Here is a 23,038-nt window from a genome sequence, read left to right as displayed (position 1 = left end):
GTTGAGCTGATAGAGGTCATCTCCATCCTGGGCCTCATTCTCTACCTACTCTTATCCTCTTTCTTAGGGCCATGTCTAGAAAGGATTATAGCTAACCCTAAAATAAAAAAACCCAACCCTTTTCCTAACATTAACCTAATTCTCCTAACCTGCTGCGTAAGTTCTCCTAAACCAGCTCCGAAAAGTCGATTTTAACAAAAGCTGTATCCCTTCTCGACCAAACCCTTTCTTAATCCCATCTTCCATGGAGCTTGTCACTGAATAACCCAACCCCTGAACTACATGCCAGCCGCTCTTTGCATTTACTTCGGCCATTATTCATGTTAAACATCACGTTTTGTCGTGACTCGTGACACGGGTATCAATAAGCCACAACCGTAATTCACACAGTCATTCTGGTCTTAAGTGTTTTCATTTCCTGGTTCCCTTGGTGCAGGGAGAACATGCAGTCATCTGTCCTGTCTCCTGTGGATATAACCTCTTAGCTCCTCCACCACATCCCTTCAGCCATAGCATGGCATATGTATGCATTTTGCCATAATCCAAACATACCGTCTGCATACCACAGCATATGAGTAGCTGGAGGGGGGTGATTTTAACTGAATCTCTCATTATTCATTTATACCCAGTAACACCGATTCACCCAGAGTGTGTGTATGTTAAGTGTGTGTGGTTGCAGTTGTGGGGTGGGCTGCCTGTGCTTCCCACCGTGCATTAGAAGGACTAATGATGTTGCATTATTCAGAACGGTTTGAATAATTCATAGTGAAGTGTATAGCCGGAGAGTATGCTGGTCAGGACTCTGGCTGGCAGTGTGAGATCTGACCTCAGTATTTGATAATTTTTTTATTTAGCCTTTATTTAACTAGGCAAGTCAGTTAAAAACAAATTCATATTTACAATGATGGCCTACCCCAGTCAAACCTGGACAATGCTTGGCCAATTGTGTGCCGCCCTATGGGACTCCCATCATGGCCAGATGTGATGGAGCCTGGATTTAAACCAGGTACTGTAGTGATACCTCTTGCACTGAGATGCAGTGCCTTAGACCACTGCGCCACCCAGGAGCCTCTGTAATGACAGGCCTGAAGTTCCTGTCCTGCTAAGAATTTTAAATGTAACCAGTCCTTTTGGGTGTCAGGGAAAATGTAAAAACATTATTTTCTTTAGGAATGTAGTGAAGTAAAAGTTGTCAAAAATATAAATAGTCAAGTACTTAAGTCGTACTTTTAAAGTATCACACCAGTGGAGGCTGGTGGGGGGGGAGTTATAGGAGGACTGGCTCATTGTAATGGCTGGAATGGAAGCAATGGAACGGAGTCAAACGTGGTTTCTATATGTTTGATACCGTTCCATTAATTCCATTCCAGCCAATACAATGAGCCAGTCCTCCTATTTACAATCCTCTGCCGTAAAGAAGCTTTAGCTTTTATTTAGAAAATGTACAAAGTGATGTACTGGTGTTGCAGTTTATTTCACAGTCTAGTTAAGTATTTACCTGCTATGGGCTAAGAAATTGCATGGTAACAATTGGTTATTTTAGTGCTTCTAGTACAAAGAACTGAACACTACAGATAACTACCTGGTATCAAGTAGTAAAGGCTATACATGTACATATTTAAATAAATCCCAAAGAAACCAAGTGTTTACTATTAGATCATTCTCATGCAACTACCATTTTACCCTACAATTTCCATGAAAATACAAGATAAAATACCAGACTGTTCAATAAAACATAACCCATGCAATCTCTGCTATACTGCAGGTTAGTCACTGTCATCATGGTCATCATAGTCTCCATGATCCTCGTGATCGTCACCATGGTGCCTATCCTCCCTGTCAACCCCGTCATAATCGTCCTTCACATCATCGTCATCCTCAGTGTTGACCTTCCCAGACAGCACGTCTTCGATCCAGTCCTCCAGCTCCTCAGCTGTGGGCAGGTCTTCATCGTTGGACATGTCCAGCCAGACACTGTCCGCCTGCCACAGTGGGGGGTCAAAGTTCAACCACTGGCCACCTCATCCAATTCAATTTTGTCTTCAGCTCAAGAGATCATACAGATTCTATTGTAACGAGATGTCCACAGGTGTTATCCTACCATTACGTTGAACCAACAGGTGGAACACAACTGAAGTTAAAGGAGTGCTCAACTTACGTCTGTCACGTTCACAACTCCAATCTGAGGCTTAAACAGGTTCACCTTGAAGGTCTTCTCCCAGTATGTGGTCAGCTGGACCGGGGAGACAGACACAAAGGCATTGGTGCAGTTTATAAAGCTGAACAAGCACACCAGATGAAATAGGTCATCATATACAGTATGATGGTGTGTGTGGGGTCAGAGGTCATACCAGTGGGAAGTCATCAGGGTCTATCCACACTATACTGAGCTCAGGGTTGTTGGTGTTGTCTCTGGCCACGTCTTTCAGGATCTCCAGGAACTCATAACCATCTGGAGAAATCACAGATGGACAGCTTAGAGATATTTGTACGCACCCATTTGTGTCCTTATCCATGTACTGTATTAAATATGGAATCCGCATTAGGGGAAACAGCGCCACTGTCCGCCCCCAGCACCTTTGTTATTGTTTTTGTTTTGTGGCCAAATGGAGGAGAGGCGTGTCGAGAAAATTGCAGTACATATTCTGCTGTTCTATCGGGGGTGTATCTGTTGTTTTCAGTAACATCTTTGTTGTTGTAACATCCCAAACGGACGTTGCAGTTTCACCATTAAGGAGTCCAACTTTACAAATGAGAAAATAAAGATCAACAAACCTGGGTCTTCCTCCTCAGCAAAGGCTACAATGTGGATCCCATCCAGGTTATCCTCCTGGGAAAGGGACATTGAATTTGTAAAGGGTACACATATAATACCACCAGTATAATTCCCTTTTCTCATGGAGAGGTACAGTAATACTGTAGGTAACTCACCCATGTCTCAAACATGTCCTCTGCACGCAACTTTCTCAGAGTCGCCCTGCGGAAGACAGACCGCAGCCACACAACATTTCAAGAATATCCAACGGTAAACCGGGTCATCCGTATGAGATCAGGAAGAATAACAGTGATGATATGAAAAATGACTGGATTCTAATGATCCATCTGCACCAACAGGAGACGTTAGACCCACAGAACTAAAGGGTGGCACACATCGCCTTGAATGTGGATCTCCTGTTCATCTACCGATCGTTCAGTGAAGTCTGACAACATTTTCACGCAATTCTAAATGTAAAATCCGTTTGCACACGGTTCACTCTCGGGAGGAAAACGCTATTGGTGTGTTCGAGCCCTGAAATGACATTTTTTTTTTCGGGTTACCTTTTGTGTTGGTGGACAAACTCCACTATCTCCATCTCTGAGAGTTGCCTGCCAGGGAGGATGGCTGGTTCCTCCATGAAGGGCTCATAGAAGTTTACCTCGTTCATCTTCAGAGAAAGGTGCTTCGCCGTCTGCGTCACAACACACATACTTAGCCATCACTGAAGTTGTGTAGAAACGGACCTAGGTGCTGTCTACACTCACACAGGTTTGACTTGGTTCAGGTTTGTGGAGTGTACTGTACTTACAGCTTTGTCGAATGTGGCGAAGAACTTGATGTAGGGCTGAAACCGCTCTGAGGCCTCCTGGAACGCCTTGTAGTCTGATAGAATGGAAGAAGAGGAAGAGAGAGAGAGAGAGAGAGAGAGAGAGAGAAAGAAAGAAAGAGATTACAGTTTGGTAGGATTGCATTCAAAACTCATCTTCCTTCAGAAAGCTATGTGATCAGGAAAACAAGGGTTGACATTCAATTTCAATTTCCCAGCGTAATCTCTCTCCCTCCTCCTCCTCCTCAGTAACAGAACCATTTTACATCCAGCTTCTGAGGCGCCAGGCTATCCTCTCAATAAGCCCGAAGGTCACGGCCGTAGGACCTACAATCTTCTCTCCGAAATAGGATTTTTCCTAATAAAAGCTGCATCACGTTTTTGTCAAATATGAGATTTTATCTTCCCTTCTCTCGTTTCTCTGTTTCTTCTTTGGAGCAGCACTGTCTATAATTGCTCTCGACCTATTAGACAGAGAACTAGAAACTATTAAAAGCCTCTCAGGAGGCAAGAAGGAGTGTCGATCAGCCCAGAACAAAGTGTCTTTTTAGCAGCTGGCTTAATGGCTATTTGCCTCTATTAGGTCCTATGTGGAGTAGTGAGCTTCTGGGGAGTATTGGGCAGGAACAGCAGGGAGACTTTAAGGGGGCTGATTTGGACAGCTGAAGTATGAAACCACACTGAGACGAGTGCACCTTAAAGCAAGGGACAATTTCTCACTCCCAACAGTTCTTCACACAATTCACTTGTTTGACTCGTGTGAACAGGGCATCTCATAATGCATGCTTTGGCATACACAGACTCACATGAGTCCTCTCCCTTGAAGTAACCAATGAGGCGTATGTCTTCCTCCATCCTCTCAAAGGCCCTCAGTTCCATAGGATTACTGATGAGCTCCACTGGGTCCTCCAACACCTAGGGGGCAGAGCAGCACAACAGCATGTCCATTCATTAACACAGTGGGAGAGAGTGGGCTGTGATGAGTGAGTTGCCTTTAATAACAGAAAAGTTGCCACTTGTACCAGGCAAAAAGCATTGCTTGTACTGTACATGAGCAACAGAAGTTTACTCCTTGCGTTTATCTTTTATTAATTCATCATGTTTGCTCTCTACTCCCTTCAAACTCTACACCACCAGCTGTATTTACCAATTACAACATCCCTTCAAACACTAACTCTGCTTATTTTCCCAGGAAAGACAAGGGGGAGAGGACTTACAGTGTTCTCCCGCTGAGCCATGCATTACCTCTCTCTCCCATGTCCCACCTCCCTCTTCCACCTCCCTCTTACCTCTCTCTCCCATGTCCCACCTCCCTCTTCCCTCTCTCTCACATGTCCCACCTCCCTCTTCCCTCTCTCTCCTACCTCCCTCTTCCCTGTCCCACCTCCCTCTTCCCTCTCTCTTCCACCTCCCTCTTACCTCTCTTTCCCATGTCCCATGTCCCACCTCCCTCTCTCCCCTACCTCCCTCTTCCCTCTCTCTCTCTCTCTCTCTCCCACATCCCTCTTCCCTCTCACCTCCCTCTTCCCTCCCCTAATGATCCTACTCACATCCAACAGGAATTCCACCAGGGTGTCTGCCGAGAATTCCCCGTCAAACTCGATCACACGGTCGTCCTTGAAGATGTACAGACTGCCCTCCTCTTCCAAACCTGAGAGCCCAGAGGAAAGGAGGATTCAGAAAGCATTGGTGACTGATTGCCAACTGGAAAACAAGCCATGACAAATACCTATTTTGTAGAGGTTATGGTATTTTGATATTTTTGATGTAAAGGATTAGTTCAGAAGCCTTGTTCCATATTCATGTTTTGTGACCAGGGATTTGCCTGACCATATGACCTGACCAAGAATATAAACTCAGCAAAAAAGAAATGTCCTCTCACTGTCATCTGCGTTATTTTCAGCAAACATAACGTGTAAATATTTGTATGAACATAGGATTCAACAACTGAGACATAAACTGAACAAGTTCCACAGACATGTGACTACCAGAAATGGAATAATGTGTCTCTGGTTAAAATCAAAAGTAACAGTCAGTATCTGGTGTGGCCACCAGCTGCATTAAGTACTGCAGTGCATCTCCTCATGGACTGCACCAGATTTGCCAGTTCTTGCTGTGAGATGTTACCCCACTCTTCCACCAAGGCACCTGCAAGTTCCCAGACATTTCTGGGGGGGGAATGGCCCTAGCCCTCACCCTCCGATCCAACAGGTCCCAGACGTGCTTAATGGGATTGAGATCCGGGCTCCTCGCTGGCCATGGCAAAACACTGACATTCATGTCTTGCAGGAAATCACGCACAGAACGAGCAGTATGGCTGGTGGCATTGTCATGCTGGAGGGTCATGTCAAGATGAGCCTGCAGGAAGGGTACCACATGAGGGAGGAGGATGTCTTCCCTGTAACACACAGCGCTGAGATTGCCTGCAATGACAACAAGCTCAGTCCGATGATGCTGTGACACACCGCCCCAGACCATGACGGACCCTCCACCTCCAAATTGATCCCGCTTCAGAGTACAGGCCTCGGTGTAACTCTCATTCCTTCGACAATCAGCGCGAATCCGACCATCGCCCCTGGTGAGACAAAACCACGACTCGTCGGTGAAGAGCACTTTTTGCCAGTCCTGTCTGGTCCAGCGACGGTGGGTTTGTGCCCATAGGCGACGTTGTTGCGGTGATGTCCGGTGAGGACCTGCCTTACAACAGGCCTATAAGCCCTCAGTCCAGCCTCTTTCAGCCTATTGCGGACAGTCTGAGCACTGATGGAGGGATCGTGCGTTCCTGGTGTAACTCGGGCAGTTGTTGTTGCCATCCTGTACCTGTCCCGCAGGTGTGATGTTCGGATGTACCGATCCTGTGCAGGTGTTGTTACACGTGGTCTGCCACTGCGAGGATGATCAGCTGTCCGTCTTATCTCCCTGTAGCGCTGTCTTAGGCGTCTCACAGTACAGACATTGCAATTTATTTCCCTGGCCACATCTGCAGTCCTCATGCCTCCTTGCAGCATGCCTAAGGTACATTCGCGCAGATGAGCAGGGACCCTGGGCATCTTTCTTTTGGTGTTTTTCAGAGTCAGTAGAAAGGCCTCTTTAGTGTCCTAAGTTTTCATAACTGTGACCTTAATTGCCTACCATCTGTAAGCTGCTAGTGTCTTAACGACCGTTCCACAGGTGCATGTTCATTAATTGTTTATGGTTCATTGAACAAGCATGGGAAACAGTGTTTAAACCCTTTACAATGAAGATCTGTGAAGTTATTTGGCTTTTTACGAATTATCTTTGAAAGACAGGGTCCTGAAAAAGGGACGTTCCTTTTTTTGCTGAGTTTATGACAAATTATGACGTACCCAGTTTCTTGGCAACTTTGGCATCCTTCTGAGAGTCGACCATCCCAAAGCCAATGTCCTTGTCCTCCAGGACCTGTGCAGTCAGCTGAGGATTTAGCAAGACACAACATTTGTCATCAGCCAACTTGGTATTTCAACAACGTAGCAACAATGTGTTGTGGGCACTTATTTCCTTATGATCCACCTCAATCATTAGACAAATTCGGCATTGCATTAGTCCACTGTGGGAAATAGAAATATATAACCTGCTTTCAAGCTCAACTTCCTCTCTCCCTGATGCTTGGAATTTGGGCTAGCAACTGCAGCCAGTGCTGTCTTTGTCTATACAGCTTTGATCGCCAAGGTTCTAGAGGAGAGCACCCTGTGGACTGACTGTGGGAGAAACTCCTTTATAAGTGTCAGCACTGTTTACTGTTCAGAGAACACTTCCTCAGAGAGGAACAAAGGCCTCCAAACTACCACTGCACTGCAGAGGGCTAAAGTGGAGTTTGACTCAGGTCCTTTTGTTGCGACTGGGGTGGGTACTTCTAACTTTTTGAAAGACAGATGTTTGCAAATAGTTAAGCTACTGTTTAGTATGCATCTATATTGTCACAAGAAGCAGTAGGGCCTCTTTCATTAATTAGTTCATGTATTCTGAGCCAAATAAGTAGTTACAGTGCATTCGGAAAGTATTCAGAACCCTTATCTTTGTCCACATTTTGTTAGGTTACAGCCTTATTCTAAAATGGATTAAATAGTTGTTTTCCCTCATCAATCTACACACAATACCCCATAATGCCAAAGCAAAAACAGGATTACACATTTTTCCAAATTTATTAAACTGAAAAATACATTTACATAAGTATTCAGACCCTTTACTCAGTACTTTGTTAAACCACTTTAGGCAGCGATTACAGCCTCGAGTCTTCTTGGGTATGACGCTACAAGCTTGGCACACCTATATTTGGGAATTTCTCACATTCTTCTCTGCAGATCCTCTCAAGCTCTGTCAGGTTGGATGAGGTGCGTCGCTGCATAGCTATTTTCAGGTCTCTCCAGAGATGTTCAATCGGGTTCAAGTCTGGGCTCTAGCTGGACCACTCAAGGACATTCAGAGACCAAGCCATTCCTGCGTTGTCTTGGCTGTGTGCTTAGGGTCGTTGTCCTGTTGGAAGGTGAACCTTCACCCCAGTCTGAGGTCCTGAGCGCTCTGGAGCAGGTTTTCATCAAGGATCTCTGTACTTTGCTCCGTTCATCTTTCCCTCGATCCTGACTAGCCTCCCAGTCCCTGCCGCTGAAAAACATCCCCACAGCATGATGCTGCCACCACCATGCTTCCCCGTAGGGATGGTGTCAGGTGTCCTCCAGGCGTGACGCTTGGCATTCAAGCCAAAGAGTTCAATCTTGGTTTCATCAGACCAGAGAATCTTGTGTCTCATGGTCTGAGAGTCCTTTAGGTGCCTTTTGGCAAACTCCAAGTGGGCTGTCATATGCCTTTTACTGAGGAGTGGCTTCCGTCTGGCCACTCTACCATATAAAGGCCTGATGGGTGGGGTGCTGCAGAGATGGTTGTCCTTCTGGAAGGCTATCCCATCTCCACAGAGGAACTCAGAGTGACCATCAGGTTCTTGGTCACCTCCCTGACCAAGGCCCTTCTCCCCCTATTGCTCTTGGTGGTTCCAAACGTTTTCCAGTTAAGAATGATGGAGGCCACTGTGTTCTTGGGGACCTTCAATGCTGCAAAAAGTTTTTGGTACCCTTCCCCAGATCTGTGCCTCGTTACAATACTGTCTCAGCGCTCTACGGACAATTCCTTTGACCTCATGGCTTGGTTTTTGCTCTGACATGAACTGTCAACTGTGGGACCAACTATGGGACCTTGTGTGCCTTTCCAAATCATGTCCTATCAATTGAATTTACCAACGATGGACTCCAATCAAGTTGTAGAAACATCTCAAGGATGATCAATGGAAACAGGATGCACCTGATTTCAAGTTCGAGTCTCATAGCAAAGGGTCTGAATACTTATGTAAATAAGGTATTTCTGTTTTTCATTTTTAATAAATGAGCAAAAATTTCTAAAAACCTGTTTTCACTTTGTCATTATGGGGTATTGTGTGTTGATTGAACATTTGTAATTGAATCCATTTTAGAATAAGACTAATGTAACGAAAAGTGGAAAAAGTCCATGGTTCTGAATAATTTCAGAATACACTGAATAAACTATAATTAGAAGCTGACCTAGAAACAGTCCTGGGACATTGGGGGAATCAACATGAGAATACACATAATCATCACGTCCTGATGGTATGATATTGCTCTGTTCTACAAGAGAAACCGGGTAATGCTCTCTCTGAAACTACCCATCAACCTTTTTCATTTTTTTTATTTCACCTTTATTTAACCAGGTAGGCCAGTTGAGAACAAGTTCTCATTTACAACTGTGACCTGGCCAAGATAAAGCAAAGCAGTGCGACACAAACAACACAGAGTTACACATGGGATAAACAAATGTACAGTCAATAACACAATAGAAAAGTCTATATACAGTGTGTGCAAATGTAGTAAGATTAGGGAGGTAAGGCAATAAATAGGCCATAGTGGCGAAATAATTACAATTTAGCAATTAAACATTGGAGTGATAGATGTGCAGAAGATGGATGTGCAAGTAGAGATACTGGGGTGCAAAGGAGCAAAAAATAAATAACAATATGGGGATGAGGTAGTTGGGTGGGCTATTTACAGATGGGCTGTTGCTTAAAGTTAGTGAGGGAGATATAAGACTCCACCTTTGACAAATTACAACAATATAACCCATAGAGTTCACTCTTTAGCCCAGGGGTGTCAAACTCATTCCACGGAGGGCCGAGTGTCTAAGGGTTTTTGTTTTTTCCTTTCAATTAAGACCTAGACAACCAGGTGAGGGGAGTTCTTTACTAATTAGTGACCTTAAATCATCAATCAAGAACAAGGGTGGAGCAAAAACCCACAGACACTCGGCCCTCCGTGGAATGAGTTTGACACGTTTATCAAGTATGGAAAAGGGAAATAAGATATTATTCTAGTTTTAGTCTGTTCTTTCTCATGACATGTAACAGATAAGCTTCTGTGTAAGTGACAGAAAGGTATCTGTGATTGAGGTGCCATTTGGCTAAACATTTGGCTTTGACTAATCTCTGACATCAAATCTTAGTTTTACAAAGATATGGTCATATAGCAGCTGTCCAGGCACAGAACTTATTTCCCTTGTCCACACAGTGTCCAGCAATCCTCATTTAAAATGTCCTGGTGGCGCATAAAGATGTCAACTCTATTTATGATGTCACCAGAGTTGAAGTGACAGACGGTTAACTTCAGCGAGAGAAGACATGTAAATCAACCAGCTTGAATGTTATGGAAAGACGATGTTGACCTTGGGAACAAACAGGTGCTTTTACAAAGACGTATCTAAGGAACTAGGATGTGTAATATATCTTCCATGTCAATTATCAAATGAAATGTATAAATTCACTGTGATTACCATTAAGCCTTAAAGCTCTACATGTCCCCATCCTCATCTGTTAAAATGACCTTATGTCTGTGCTCTACACATTTTGTCTTGGGGTCGAATAATAATCCCATAATCCTATTCACAACCTTATTGACCTTGCTTACCAGGAAACATTTACTATCCGGGATCCTTGGAACGCATCTACCCTAAACCTTTACCTTTACCATAACCCTAATTTTAACCCTTACCTTAACCATTTTAAATTTCAACTTCAATGGGGGGTAGGGACATCCCAAGTATCCCGGATAGCACTGACCCTCAGACAAGGACTGTTGGCCCCTGTTGGCTGACCTATAGCATCTGAACATCCCTGCACTACTCCCCCCCCCTCTCTCCTCCACTCTCACCTCATCTCCTCTTTCCCCTCTTACCTCCAGCACAAGCTCAGTCATCTGAAGCTGCTTCTGCCTGCCTTTGTGAGCCGGCTGCGGTTCATGGTAGAGTAGGCACAGCATGTCAAACCTCTTCAGAGCCTTCTTGTAGTTGCGTTCGTTGATGTGCAGAACGCGGTCCTTCCCGTCAAAGCTGGGGAACTCCAGTCCCTGCTCTGCAGAGCACAGGGAGGCCAGGTACAGACAGGGCAACAGGGACAGCCAGAGGAGCTGCATGCTTCTTAGAGGGAAATACCCACTAATGGACAATGAGTAGGAACTGGAAGAAGCAGGGGAAACTATACAGAACTAGAACCCTTGAGCCTTCAATGGGTAGTAGCCAGTACTAGCCATCAATTTGCACCAGTAAAAGAAACAGAAAAAGGTTTTGAAAATAACAAGCAAGAGAAGAATTGTTGTTCGCCCTAAAGTCTCCAGCTCTAGTTGTATTCTTTCACTCTCTCTCTTCCTCACTCTCTCTAGTTCTCTTTCTGCCTCTCTCTCTCTTTTTCCCTTTCGCGTTCTCTCTCTTTCCTTCTCACTCTCTCGCTCTCTCTCTCTCTTCCTCACTCGAGTTCTCTTTCTCTCTCTCTAGTTGTCTTTCTGCCTCTCTCTCTCTCTCTCTCTCTTTCCCTTCCTCGTTCTCGCTCTTTCCTTTGCTCTCTCTCTTTCTCTTCCTTGCCTGCCTCACACTGTTGTTGAAAAAGTAAGTCCCCAAAAGTGAATCCGGGGAGTTTGGCAGAGTGGAAAGCTCACAATAAAATAGCAAGTGACCCCCTCTCTATCGCACTTTCGGGGCCTCTTTATGAGGCCAATTGTTTCTGGGCTTAAAATAACTGTTGGGCTGCAGAAAAGAGGACATATAGATAGATAGGAGAACCCCAGGGGGTTTCCACTGTCTCTCTATCAGCGCCTGACATGATGAAACATCTCTCTAGCTGTCGGGGGAATAGCCAAGGAGTTGGGATGTGGGTCGGAGGAGAGAAGTGGATCTGGAGTGAGAGGGTTCACCATTATTTTTGGAATGAGTGTGTTTTCAGTAATGTGAAGTGCTGTTACAGCATGCATGTTATCCTAATACAGTAGAGGGTTTAAAGAATAATAGGTATAAAGCCTGATCTACAATGTAATCATTGCCCTCACACAAGCCACTGTTTGTGCTAAGGAAGCCACAGTGTGTTTAGCTAACATTCCAATCCTTGTACTCTGTGTCATATGCCAAATGGCAAGGAGTGGAATGATATCTTAACAGACTGGTACCCAGACTAACAGTGTGTTACCATGGTGCAGATGAGCGTACTGAATACAGATTTGTTCATTGTGTAATGTAGCTCCACTGCCGGGTAGAGAGGGCCAAAATAACACTTACAATGCCAATGAAGACATGAGAGAAAAGTTTACAAATGTAATATGTCTGTGTGCTATATTTGTCAGGCGGACTAACAGCATTGAACGAGGGTGTGTACATAACTATGATTGAATGCGTTTTGTGTTTGATCAAATTCAAATCTAATGAGCAGCAGATTGAGGCCTCTTTACATTGAAACAAAAAGAAGCAATGTACAGAACCAACCTGGACTCAGACCTACATGTAACATAGTAAAAGGAAATCTGTCTCCCGCCATGTAGTATGATGTTACGTTACGTTTCCTATGGTATGTATTAATTTGTGGATGTCCATCATCCATTTCGTATGATATCTTCCGAATTGCAATTTGTACAATATGTTTCGAATCCCAATTTGTTGTGGCTATCGTAAGCTAGTTGGCTAGGAATTATGGTTAGGAGTTAGGTTAAAGGGTTAAAGTTAGGGTTAGCTAACATGATAAGTAGTTGCAAAGTAGCTAACAAGTTGTAAGTATTTGCAAAGTGGCTAAAATGCTAAAGTTATCCGTGATGAGATTAGGCAAACTATTAGAATTTTAGCAACCAGGAAATGGAGGAGCGATTTCTGCATAGTGCTTCTTCAAAGATGCACTATGCAGAAATCGCTCTGCCATTTCCTGGTTGCAAAAATTTTAATAGTACGCCTAATTTCAGTTTATGTAACAAAACAAGCAGTCATTGTGTAGAGATTCATTGTACCATCTAAATCGTTGTGAAATATATTTCCAAAACCAAAAATATTGTATTTTCAGCTGTTTGAAACTGGTGTACAACACCGAAAGTAAAAGATGCAAAAACGAAACTTAAGAAGGAGAAGCCTAGAAATAACGCATAGAACAGATATACCGCTTACTATACTTGCATTCAAGATTTATAACTCACGTTTCTATGTGAATTTTGTCAGGTCACCCCAAAGAAATACATCTTGTAGCTTTTAGTAACCTGTTTTATGTAACTATACCTAAATTACATATCATACTAATTTGGGTGTCTCGGATTTACATTTTCTTTGTTAAATCTAGTCTTTGAGACCAGGGTGACGGAACACACACAAAATGCGCAAATGGTCCCAATATTACAGGGAGATACGTCAATACCTGTAATTACGGTAAGTGTTTTCAGACCAAACTAGAGGCTAACCAAGCATCAGTCATTGCTAACTGTCTGAGCGAAGAAAATGAAGCTGGCGTGCCCCTTGATCCCTCTTCTAACTTTACAATTTTGTGTAGTTGATTTCAGCGTGGCGGGATCAGGCAACAATAAAGATATGGAATATGTACATTTTTGTAGGGCTGTGCTGGACTGAAATTGCATGACCGAATTAATCTCAGGAGTTCCAATTCATCATAGCTAGCTAGCCCGGTTAATGTTAGCTAACAAACTAAGTTAGCTAACGTAGCAAGTAGAAACAACTGGATGCATGCGAGAAAAAAAAAAAAAAATGTTCTTCATTTTTAGCAGAAGTCTCTATCAATATTGGATACAGAGTTTTCCCAAGGCACCCCTTTTTAAAGAATAGGAATTTGATTAACTGTGTGGCTCAAATTGTTAGGTTAGTTAATGTAATGCAACAGGTCTTTATTTCACCATAATTTAACCAGGTAGGGTAGTTGAGAACAAGTTTTCATTTGCAACTGCGACCTGGCCAAGATCAAGCTTGGCAATTCGACACATACAACAACACAGAGTTACACATGGGATAAACAAACATACAATCAGTAATACAGTAGAAAAAAAGAAAACAAAAAGTCTATATACAGTGAGTGAAAATTAGGTAAGGGAGTTAAGAAAATAAATAGGCCATGGTGGCGAAGAAATTACAATATAGCAATTAAACACTGGAATTGTAGATGTGCAGAAGATGAATGTGCAAGTAGAGATACTGGGGTGCAAAGGAGCAAGATAAATGAATACAGTATGGGGATGAGGTAGTTGGATGGGCTGTTTACAGATTGGCTATGTACAGGTGCAGTGATCTGTGAGCTGCTCTGACAGCTGGTGCTTAAAGCTAGTGAGGGAGATATGAGTCTCCAGCTTCAGTGATTTTTGCAGTTCGTTCCAGTCATTGGCAGCAGAGAACTGGAAGAAAAGGTGGCCAAAGGATGAATTGGCTTTGGGGGTGACCAGTGAGATATACCTGCTGGAGTGGGTGCTGCTATGGTGACCAGTGAGCTGAGATAAGGCGGGGCTTTACCTAGCAGAGACTTACAGATGACCTGGAGCCAGTGGGTTTGAGTGAAGCGAGGGCCAGCCAACGAGAGCGTACAGGTCACAGTGGTGGGTAGTATATGGGGCTTTGGTGACAAAACAGATGGCACTGTGATAGACTGCATCCAATTTGTTGAGTAGAGTGTTGGAGGCTATTTTATAAATGACATCGCCGAAGTCGAGGATCGGTAGGATGGTCAGTTTTACGAGGGTATGTTTGGCAGCATGAGTGAAGAATGCTTTGTTGCGAAATAGGAAGCCGATTCTAGATTTAATTTTGGATTGGAGAAGCTTAATGTGAGTCTGGAAGGAGAGTTTACAGTCTAACCAGACACCTAGGTATTTGTAGTTATCCACATATTCTAAGTCCGAGCCGTCCAGAGTAGTAGTGCTGGACAGGCGGGCAGGTGCGGGCAGTGATCGGTTGAAGAGCATGCATTTAGTTTTACTTGCATTTAAGAGCAGTTGGAGGCCACGGAAGGAGAGTTGTAAGGCATTGAAGCTCGTCTGGAGGTTAGTTAACACAGTGTCTAAAGAAGGGCCAGAAGTATACAGAATGGTGTCGCCTGCGTAGAGGTGGATCAGAGAATCACCAGCAGCAAGAGCGACATCATTGATGTATACAGAGAAGAGAGTCGGCCCGAGAATTGAACCCTGTGGCAGCCCCATAGACTGCCAGAGGTCCGGACAACAGGCCCTCCGATTTGACACACTAAACTCTATCAGAGAAGTAGTTGGTAAACCAGGCGAGGCAATCATTTGAGAAACCAAGGCTGTTGAGTCTGCCAATAAGAATGTGGTGATTGACAAAGTCGAAAGCCTTGGCCAGGTCGATGAATACGGCTGCACAGTAATGTCTCTTATCGATGGTGGTTATGATATCATTTAGGACCTTGAGCGTGGCTGAGGTGCACCCATGACCAGCTCAGACACCAGATTGCATAGCGGAGAAGGTATGGTGAGATTCTAAATGGTCGGTAATCTGTTTGTTAACTTGGCTTTCGAAGACCTTAGAAAGGCAGGGTAGGATAGATATAGGTCTGTAGCAGTTTGGGTCTAGAGTGTCTCCCCCTTTGAAGAGGGGGATGACCGCTGCAGCTTTCCAATCTTTGGGAATCTCAGACGATACAAAAGAGAGTTTGAACAGGCTAGTGATAGGGGTTGCAACAATTTTGGCAGATAATTTTAGAAAGAGAGGGTCCAGATTGTCTAGCCCGGCTGATTTGTAAGGGTCCAGCTTTTGCAGCACTTTCAGAAAATCGGCTATCTGGATTTGGGTGAAGGAGAAATTGGGGAGGCTTGGGCGAGTTGCTGTGGGGAGTGCAGGGCTGTTGACCGGGGTAGGGGTAGACAGGTGGAAAGCATGGTCAGCCATAGAAAAATGCTTATTGAAATTCTCAATTATAGTGGATTTATCGGGGGTGACAGTGTTTCCTTGCCTCAGTGCAGTGGGCAGCTGGGAGGAGGTGCTCTTATTCCACCCTGGACTTCACAGTGTCTCAGAACTTTTTTGTGTTTGTGCTACAGGATGCAAATTTCTGCTTGAAAAAGCTAGCCTTAGCTTTCCTAACTGCCTGTGTATATTGGTTCCTAACTGCCCTAAAAAGTTGCATATTACAGGGGCTATTCGATGCTCATGCAGAACGCCACAGGATGCTTTTGCGCTGGTCAAGGGCAGTCAGGTCTGGAGAGAACCAAGGGCTATATCTGTTCCTGGTTCTACATTTTTTGAATGGGACATGCTTATTTAAAATGGTGAGGAAGGCACTTTTAAAGAATGACCAGGCATCCTCTACTGAAGGGATGAGGTCAATATCCTTCCAGGATACCCGGGCCAGGTCGATTAGAAAGGCCTGCTCGCTGAAGTGTTTTAGGGAGCGTTTGACAGTGATGAGGGGTGGTCGTTTGACCACAGACCCATTACGGATGCAGGCAATGAGGCAGTGATCGCTGAGATCTTGGTTGAAAACAACAGAGGTCTGTTTGGAGGGCAAGTTAGTTAAGATGATATCTATGAGGGTGCCAGTGTTTACAGATTTGGGGTTGTACCTGGTGGGTTCATTGAAAGTTTGTGTGAGATTGAGGGCATCAAGCTTAGATTGTAGGATGGCCGGGGTGTTAAGCATGTCCTAGTTTAGGTCACCGAGCAGCACAAGCTCTGAAGATAGATGGGGGGGCAATCAGTTCACATATGGTGTCCAGGGCACAGCTGGGGGCAGAGGGTGGCCTATAGCAAGCGGTAACAGTGAGAGACTTGTTTCTGGAAAGGAGGATTTTTTTTAAAGTAGAAGCTCGAATTGTTTGGGCACAGACCTGGATAGTAAGACAGAACTCTGCAGGCTAACTCCGCCCCCTTTGGCAGTTCTATCTTGTCGGAAAATGTTATAGTTAGGGATGGAAACTTCAGCGTTTTTGATGCTCTTCCTGAGCCAGGATTCAGACACGGCTAGGACATCCGGGTGGGCAGAGTGTGCTTGGGCAGTGAATAAAACAAACTTAGGGAGGAGGCTTCTAATGTTAACATGCATGAAACCAAGGCTTTTACAGTTACAGAAGTCAACAAATGAGAGCGTCTGGGGAATAGGAGTGGAGCTAGGCACTGCAGGGCCTGGATTAACCTCTACATCACCAGAGGAACAGAGTAGGATAAGGGTACGGCTAAAGGAACTGGTCGCCTAGTACGTTCAGAACAGAGTGTAAAAGGAACAGATTTCTGGGCACGGTAGAATAGATTCAAGGCATAATGTACAGACAAAGGTATGGTAGGATGTGAATACAGTGGGGGTAAAGCTGTGCATAGAGTGACGATGAAAGAGATATTGTCTCTAGGAATATCATTTAAACCAGGTGATGTCACCAAATGTGTTGGAGGTGGAATAAAAGTGTTCACTAAGGCCTATTGAGCCGGGCTAGAAGCTCTACAGTGAAATAAGGCAATAAATACTAACCAAAACAGCAATGGACAAGGCATATTGACGTTCGGGAGAGGCATGCGTAGCCGAGTAATCATGGGAGTCCAGTGAGTGGCTTCAGGCAGCTAGAGTGCCGGGGCTAGCAGCTAGCAGAAGGGCCTTAGAAGGACGTTGCGACGGAAGAAAGTCTGTTGTGGCCCCCTCGTGCTGAATATGTCGGCAGACGGATCAGTAGGGCTCCATGTGGTAAACCAAGCCAATTGGAAAAATAGGTATAGTGGCCGAAGAATTTGCCCAATGGGCCTCTTAAGCTAACAGTCCGGTGTGCTCTAGACAGCTGACGTTAGCGGGCCGTGGCTAGCAGTGCCGCGGAGCCAGTTTGAGTACCCCCTCGAGCGCATTTCGTCGGTAGTCCAGTCGTGAAGGATTGGTGGGGTTCCGTTCCCCGTACCGGCAGTAGAAGGGGGTTCGGGCCAGTTGGCAAAAAGGGTATTATAGACCAGGAGAGGCTGTTGGGCTTCTTCTGCTAGCTGGGATATGGGCCTAGCATGGGCTAGCTCCAGGCTAATTGGTGCTAGCTTCGTTACTTGTAGTAACGTTACTTGTAACGTTAGTTCGGGTTATCTGATGTTTACCCTAACCTTTCCCAGCCTGGTCTCATAGACTAGTTGTAACAAAGTAAATGTAAATCTGACATACTAAATTAGCAAAATACAGTATTTTACATTTGGTATCGTTACATAAGACAGAAGGTTACTCAAGGTAAAAACAAAAGGAGGGTGGATGGTCTGGTGGGCATATAACGCAAACGTCGAGGAACCCAAAGGTTGCGTGTTCGAATCTCATCATGGACAATTTTAGCTAATTAGCAACTTTGAAACTACTTAAAATGTTAGCTAACCCTAAATCTTAACCTTAACCCAAACCGCTAGCTGAAGTTAACCACCTAGCTAATGTTAGCCACAACAAATTGGAATACGTAACATATCATATTAATTGCAATTTGTAACATATCATACGAAATGGAGTGTCTTAGATTTATGTACAGAATAATACAAAATGCTCTGAGACCAGGTTGCCTTTCCTGACCTCAGTCTCTTCTAAATACTAGTGTGCAGCTTATCCCATATTTACAACCCAAGGCAGTGTAAGTAGCCTTTGCCACAGGCTTTCAGTGTGTAAGCAATCATGCATACTGATCGGTATCTCAGTAGTCCAGGAAGTGCATGCTCTTTGCCGAACAAGCTCTGTTTTATTAGGTAATGGTGGCAGGTGGCAGATATACCTTGAAAAGATCACCAAAGCCACACAACAATACAACCCTTGCAGCCCATACAACTGCAGTTGCCATCTCAGGTAATGCATGCAGGAGAACAGATGTTGCTCCCCATGAAAACAATATTGCTATACAAAAGGGTTTCAGCTTTTTAACATAAAGCCGTTGGTTACCTTGTTAGAGCAGATCCTTCATTCTCTCTCCATTGTCCTCAATCCATCCAGTGTCTTGAATGATGACCTACGGCCAATCAGAGAGGGAGTGTCTGAGGAGCTCATGGCGGACACGCTCCGTCGTGGTGTGGGCACCCATTACCAAATCATTAATGGTAAACTGAACCGAACTGTATGTTCCCAGCCAGGTGTGGAAACAAAACATTACAATTAGTCTGTGTACACATCTGAGTTTGTCTGTGCAAGTGTTTCTCATCAAACTTAGAAATCAGACCCTGGTTTTGTATGATAAATGTGGTCCATTAATTAGTGGTCGATCATTTAGTAACATGTATTATCTTTAGGCCTATAGCAGTAGCGAGCTAGTTAATATGATACAGTCATCATGTCTCGTCTGTCTCTCTGATTGGTTTAGGTGTAGTGTCATGTCTCACCCGCCTGTCTCTCTGATTGGTTTAGGTGTAGTGTCATGTCTCAGCTGCCTGTCTCTCTGATTGGTTTAGGTGTAGTGTCATGTCTCACCCGCCTGTCTCTCTGATTGGTTTAGGTGTAGTGTCATGTCTCAGCTGCCTGTCTCTATGATTGGTTTAGGTGTAGTGTCATGTCTCACCCGCCTGTCTCTCTGATTGGTTTAGGTGTAGTGTCATGTCACACCCGCCTGTCTCTCTGATTGGTTTAGGTGTAGTGTCATGTCACACCCGCCTGTCTTTCTGGTTGGTTTAGGTGTAGTGTCATGTCTCAGCCGCCTGTCTCTCTGATTGGTTTAGGTGTAGTGTCATGTCTCACCCGCCTGTCTCTCTGATTGGTTTAGGTGTAGTGTCATGTCTCAGCCGCCTGTCTCTCTGATTGGTTTAGGTGTAGTGTCATGTCTCACCCGCCTGTCTCTCTGATTGGTTTAGGTGTAGTGTCATGTCTCACCCGCCTGTCTCTCTGATTGGTTTAGGTGTAGTGTCATGTCTCACCTGCCTGTCTCTCTGATTGGTTTAGGTGTAGTGTCATGTCTCAGCTGCCTGTCTCTCTGATTGGTTTAGGTGTAGCGTCATGTCTCACCCGCCTGTCTCTCTGATTGGTTTAGGTTTAGTGTCATGTCACACCCGCCTGTCTATCTGGTCGGTTTAGGTTTAGTGTCATGTCTCAGCTGCCTGTCTCTCTGATTGGTTTAGGTGTAGTGTCATGTCTCAGCTGCCTGTCTCTCTGATTGGTTTAGGTGTAGTGTCATGTCTCAGCTGCCTGTCTCTCTGATTGGTTTAGGTGTAGTGTCATGTCTCAGCTGCCTGTCTCTCTGATTGGTTTAGGTGTAGTGTCATGTCTCAGCCGCCTGTCTCTCTGATTGGTTTAGTTGTAGTGGGGTGGAGCACTTCATCCTGCAGGTGATTGACAAGTTGCCAGACGTGGAGATGGTGGTGAATGTGCGGGAATACCCTCAGGTACCAGGCTGGGTGCAGCCTATCCTGCCTGTCCAGTCTTTCAGTAAGGTCAGCTCTGCGACCATGCATGTCCTCATCACACACACACACAACAGTGTTGCTTGTTTATGTTATTTAGAAATATGTTTTTACTTTTGTAAATTAGATATATTTGTTGGAAGTAGTAAAAGAGTTGTTGTCCAATGTGATGGCATTTGTTAGTGTAAAATGAAAGTGTGTTGTGTGCATTTAGACTGTTGACTACAAGGACATCATGTATCCATCGTTCTATATCCCACTGGACTAGGACGATGGGACCTCATAAAGTAGGTTTGACCTACTTGTGTTACAAGGAAACATTTGTATTTTATACTACCAGATCATTTTCTCTGTTATTCACAAACACTCTGCACAGTGGCCCTGGAAGAGGAAGGAGTCCAGAGGATACTTCAGAGGCTCCAGGACTAGTCCTGAGAAGGACCCCCTGGTCCTTCTGTCCAGAGAGGCTCCAGACCTGGTGGATGCTGAGTACACCAAGAACCAGGCCTGGAAGTCTGAGAAGGTCCGTCTGGAACTACCAATGCAAATGTCTGTGTGACAGTGGCTTTTTTATTTAACAAGGCAAGTCAGTTAAGAACACATTTTTATTAACAATGACGACCTAGGAACAGTGGGTTAACTGCCTTGTTCAGGGGCAGAACAACAGTTTTTTATTTTTTTACCTTGTCAGCTCGGAGATTCGATCTAGCAACCTTTCGGTTACTGGCCCAACGCTCTAACCACTAGGCTACCAGCCGCTTGAATGCACTGAGAGCAGTGCTATGTTTTTCAACCGCAATATCAACAACTGTTCAATATCTTCTTATTTTTTTCTTAGGACACACTAGGTAGACCACCAGCTCAGGAGATTCCCCTGGTGGAGCACTGTCAATACAAGTAAGAACAGGATATTATGGTGGAATTGCATTGCGCTTGGTTTTGTGTATACAATGTTTTACATCAAGTGCATAGATGTGGCGTCACTCTCTGACACTCACTGGCGTTTTCCAGGTCAGCCTAAAAAAATGTTTTTAGCTTCAGAGATTTTTAGATTGACTGAGAAAATACGGCCCTGGTTTTCATGACTTGAGAGGGAAACTTCCGTTACCTGTTTCAAAGGTCTGTTAATTAACCCTGGTTATTTATCTTAAACCTTCAGCTATGGTATGAAATACTACAGGTGTGCATCGTCAGCGTCAGTTACATGTCAGGCCAGGGCTCCAAATCATTAACTCACCGTTACAGACTACCAATTACCAAGGACAGGGTTAACTTTATCCTTACAGTTTTACATTACATTTTAGTCATTTAGCAGACGCTCTTATCCAGAGCGACTTACAGTAGTGAATGCATACATTTCATACATTTTTTTCCCCCCGTACTGGTCCCCCGTGGGAATTGAACCCACAACCCTGACGTTGCAAACACCATGCTCTACCAACTGAGCCACACAGGACTACCCTGGACTACCCTGTACACATTGTGATTTCCACCACAATTCCTACCTCATCATCTGACCTCTAGCCCCTCAGGTACCTGTTCAACTTCCGGGGCGTGGCGGCCAGCTTCCGCCTCAAGCACCTGTTCCTGTGTGGCTCTCTGGTTTTCCATCCTGGAGTTCTTCTATCCCCAGCTGCTGCCCCGGGTACACTACATCCCTGTCAAACAGGACCTCTCTGACCTCAGGTGACCTGTCTGGCTTGGCTGTGTGTCATAACTGTTCACCTGTTCAACTGTCAACCTGCTCCATGGGCAGTGTAGTGAAATATGTGGTTTGTCTAATATCTGAATGTTCTCTGTTATATCTATAATGATGTCCCCTTTTTCTGTCTTACCAGGGAACTGCTACAGTTTGAATGAAAACGATGAAATAGCTCAAGAGATTCCCGTTAGGTAACAAGCTGGGTTGTGAACTAGAAAGAATGGCTATAGTTAATGTAACCAGTCTGTCTGTTTTCTCACAGCTTGTACAGCAGCATGCTAAATAATCAGACTATTGATATTGTTGACTTATGTTAGTTGACCAACCTCTGCCTCCAGGGGTCAACGGTTCATCCTGGAACACCTGAGGATGGAGGACGTGTCGTGTTACTGCGAGAGACTCCTCACTGAGTTTGGTGGGCTGCTCAAGTATAAACTCCAGAGGAGGACTAACTACAATCAGGTCATCCACAAGCATGGGAGGACAGAACTGTGACCGAGCAAGAGGGGGGGAGGGGTCACTCTGTATGGACTATATGGAGATCCAGTCAATAGATAGCGGCAGATTGATATTTGTTCACACTGCTTATTAATGTCCCTAATGCTGGTCTTAGAATGAGGAATTGCTGGTCTTCACATTTAGGCTGTGGTCTCCCCATAGATTCTCCATAGGGTTAGATGTAATGGAGTACCTTTTTTAAAGTATTGTGTTATAGACGATTTAGGAGTTGGAAAAACGCTGTAAAAAGAAAGCGGCTCTTTGGGATTGAAATTACCATTGGGATTAGCACACAGAAAGAGTCGGATACTGTATATGTTGGTTCTATCGCAAAGTTTACAGTTTGTATTTAGCAGACCTGGGTTCAAATACTGTTTATGGTATTATAATTACTTTCAAATATATTTTTCTTTGAAAAGACAAGTAGTTGAATATTGGAATGTATTTGGAAATACACTTGAAAAGTATTTGAAAATACTCAAATACACTCCCATGCATTTAGCCCAGGTATTAGATTTTTGTTGTTGTTGTTGAAATTAGTATATGAAAGGGGGATACCTATTCACTTATACAACTGAAATGTGTCTTCTGCATTTAACCCAAC

General features: G+C 44.4%; 1 protein-coding gene across 2 annotated transcripts; it reads right to left on the bottom strand.

Moving 5' to 3' along the window:
• Positions 1 to 1,453: 1,453 nt before the first annotated feature.
• LOC106575318 (calsequestrin-2) lies at positions 1,454 to 13,225 on the bottom strand. Of its 2 annotated transcripts, XM_014151781.3 has the most exons (12): positions 13,103 to 13,225; positions 10,835 to 11,010; positions 6,932 to 7,016; positions 5,135 to 5,235; positions 4,391 to 4,499; positions 3,567 to 3,640; positions 3,319 to 3,449; positions 2,932 to 2,977; positions 2,776 to 2,830; positions 2,352 to 2,452; positions 2,159 to 2,233; positions 1,454 to 1,982 (listed from the first exon to the last, which is right to left on the bottom strand). In XM_014151781.3, the coding sequence occupies exons 2-12, from the start codon at positions 10,916 to 10,918 to the stop codon at positions 1,767 to 1,769; spliced, it is 1,077 nt and encodes a 358-aa protein (XP_014007256.3). In that variant the 5' UTR covers positions 10,919 to 11,010; positions 13,103 to 13,225; the 3' UTR covers positions 1,454 to 1,766. The 2 variants fall into 2 exon arrangements, with proteins under 2 accessions (XP_014007256.3, XP_014007255.3); XM_014151780.3 differs by lacking the exon at positions 13,103 to 13,225 and having other exon boundaries at positions 10,835 to 11,400.
• Positions 13,226 to 23,038: the final 9,813 nt, after the last annotated feature.

Source organism: Salmo salar, chromosome 17, assembly GCF_965601325.2.
Source record: "Salmo salar chromosome 17, fSalSal1, whole genome shotgun sequence".
In the NCBI taxonomy this organism is placed as follows: Eukaryota; Metazoa; Chordata; class Actinopteri; order Salmoniformes; family Salmonidae; genus Salmo; species Salmo salar.
The sequence above is the reverse complement of the archived record's forward strand: the minus strand, read 5'-3'. Positions and strand labels throughout refer to the sequence as shown.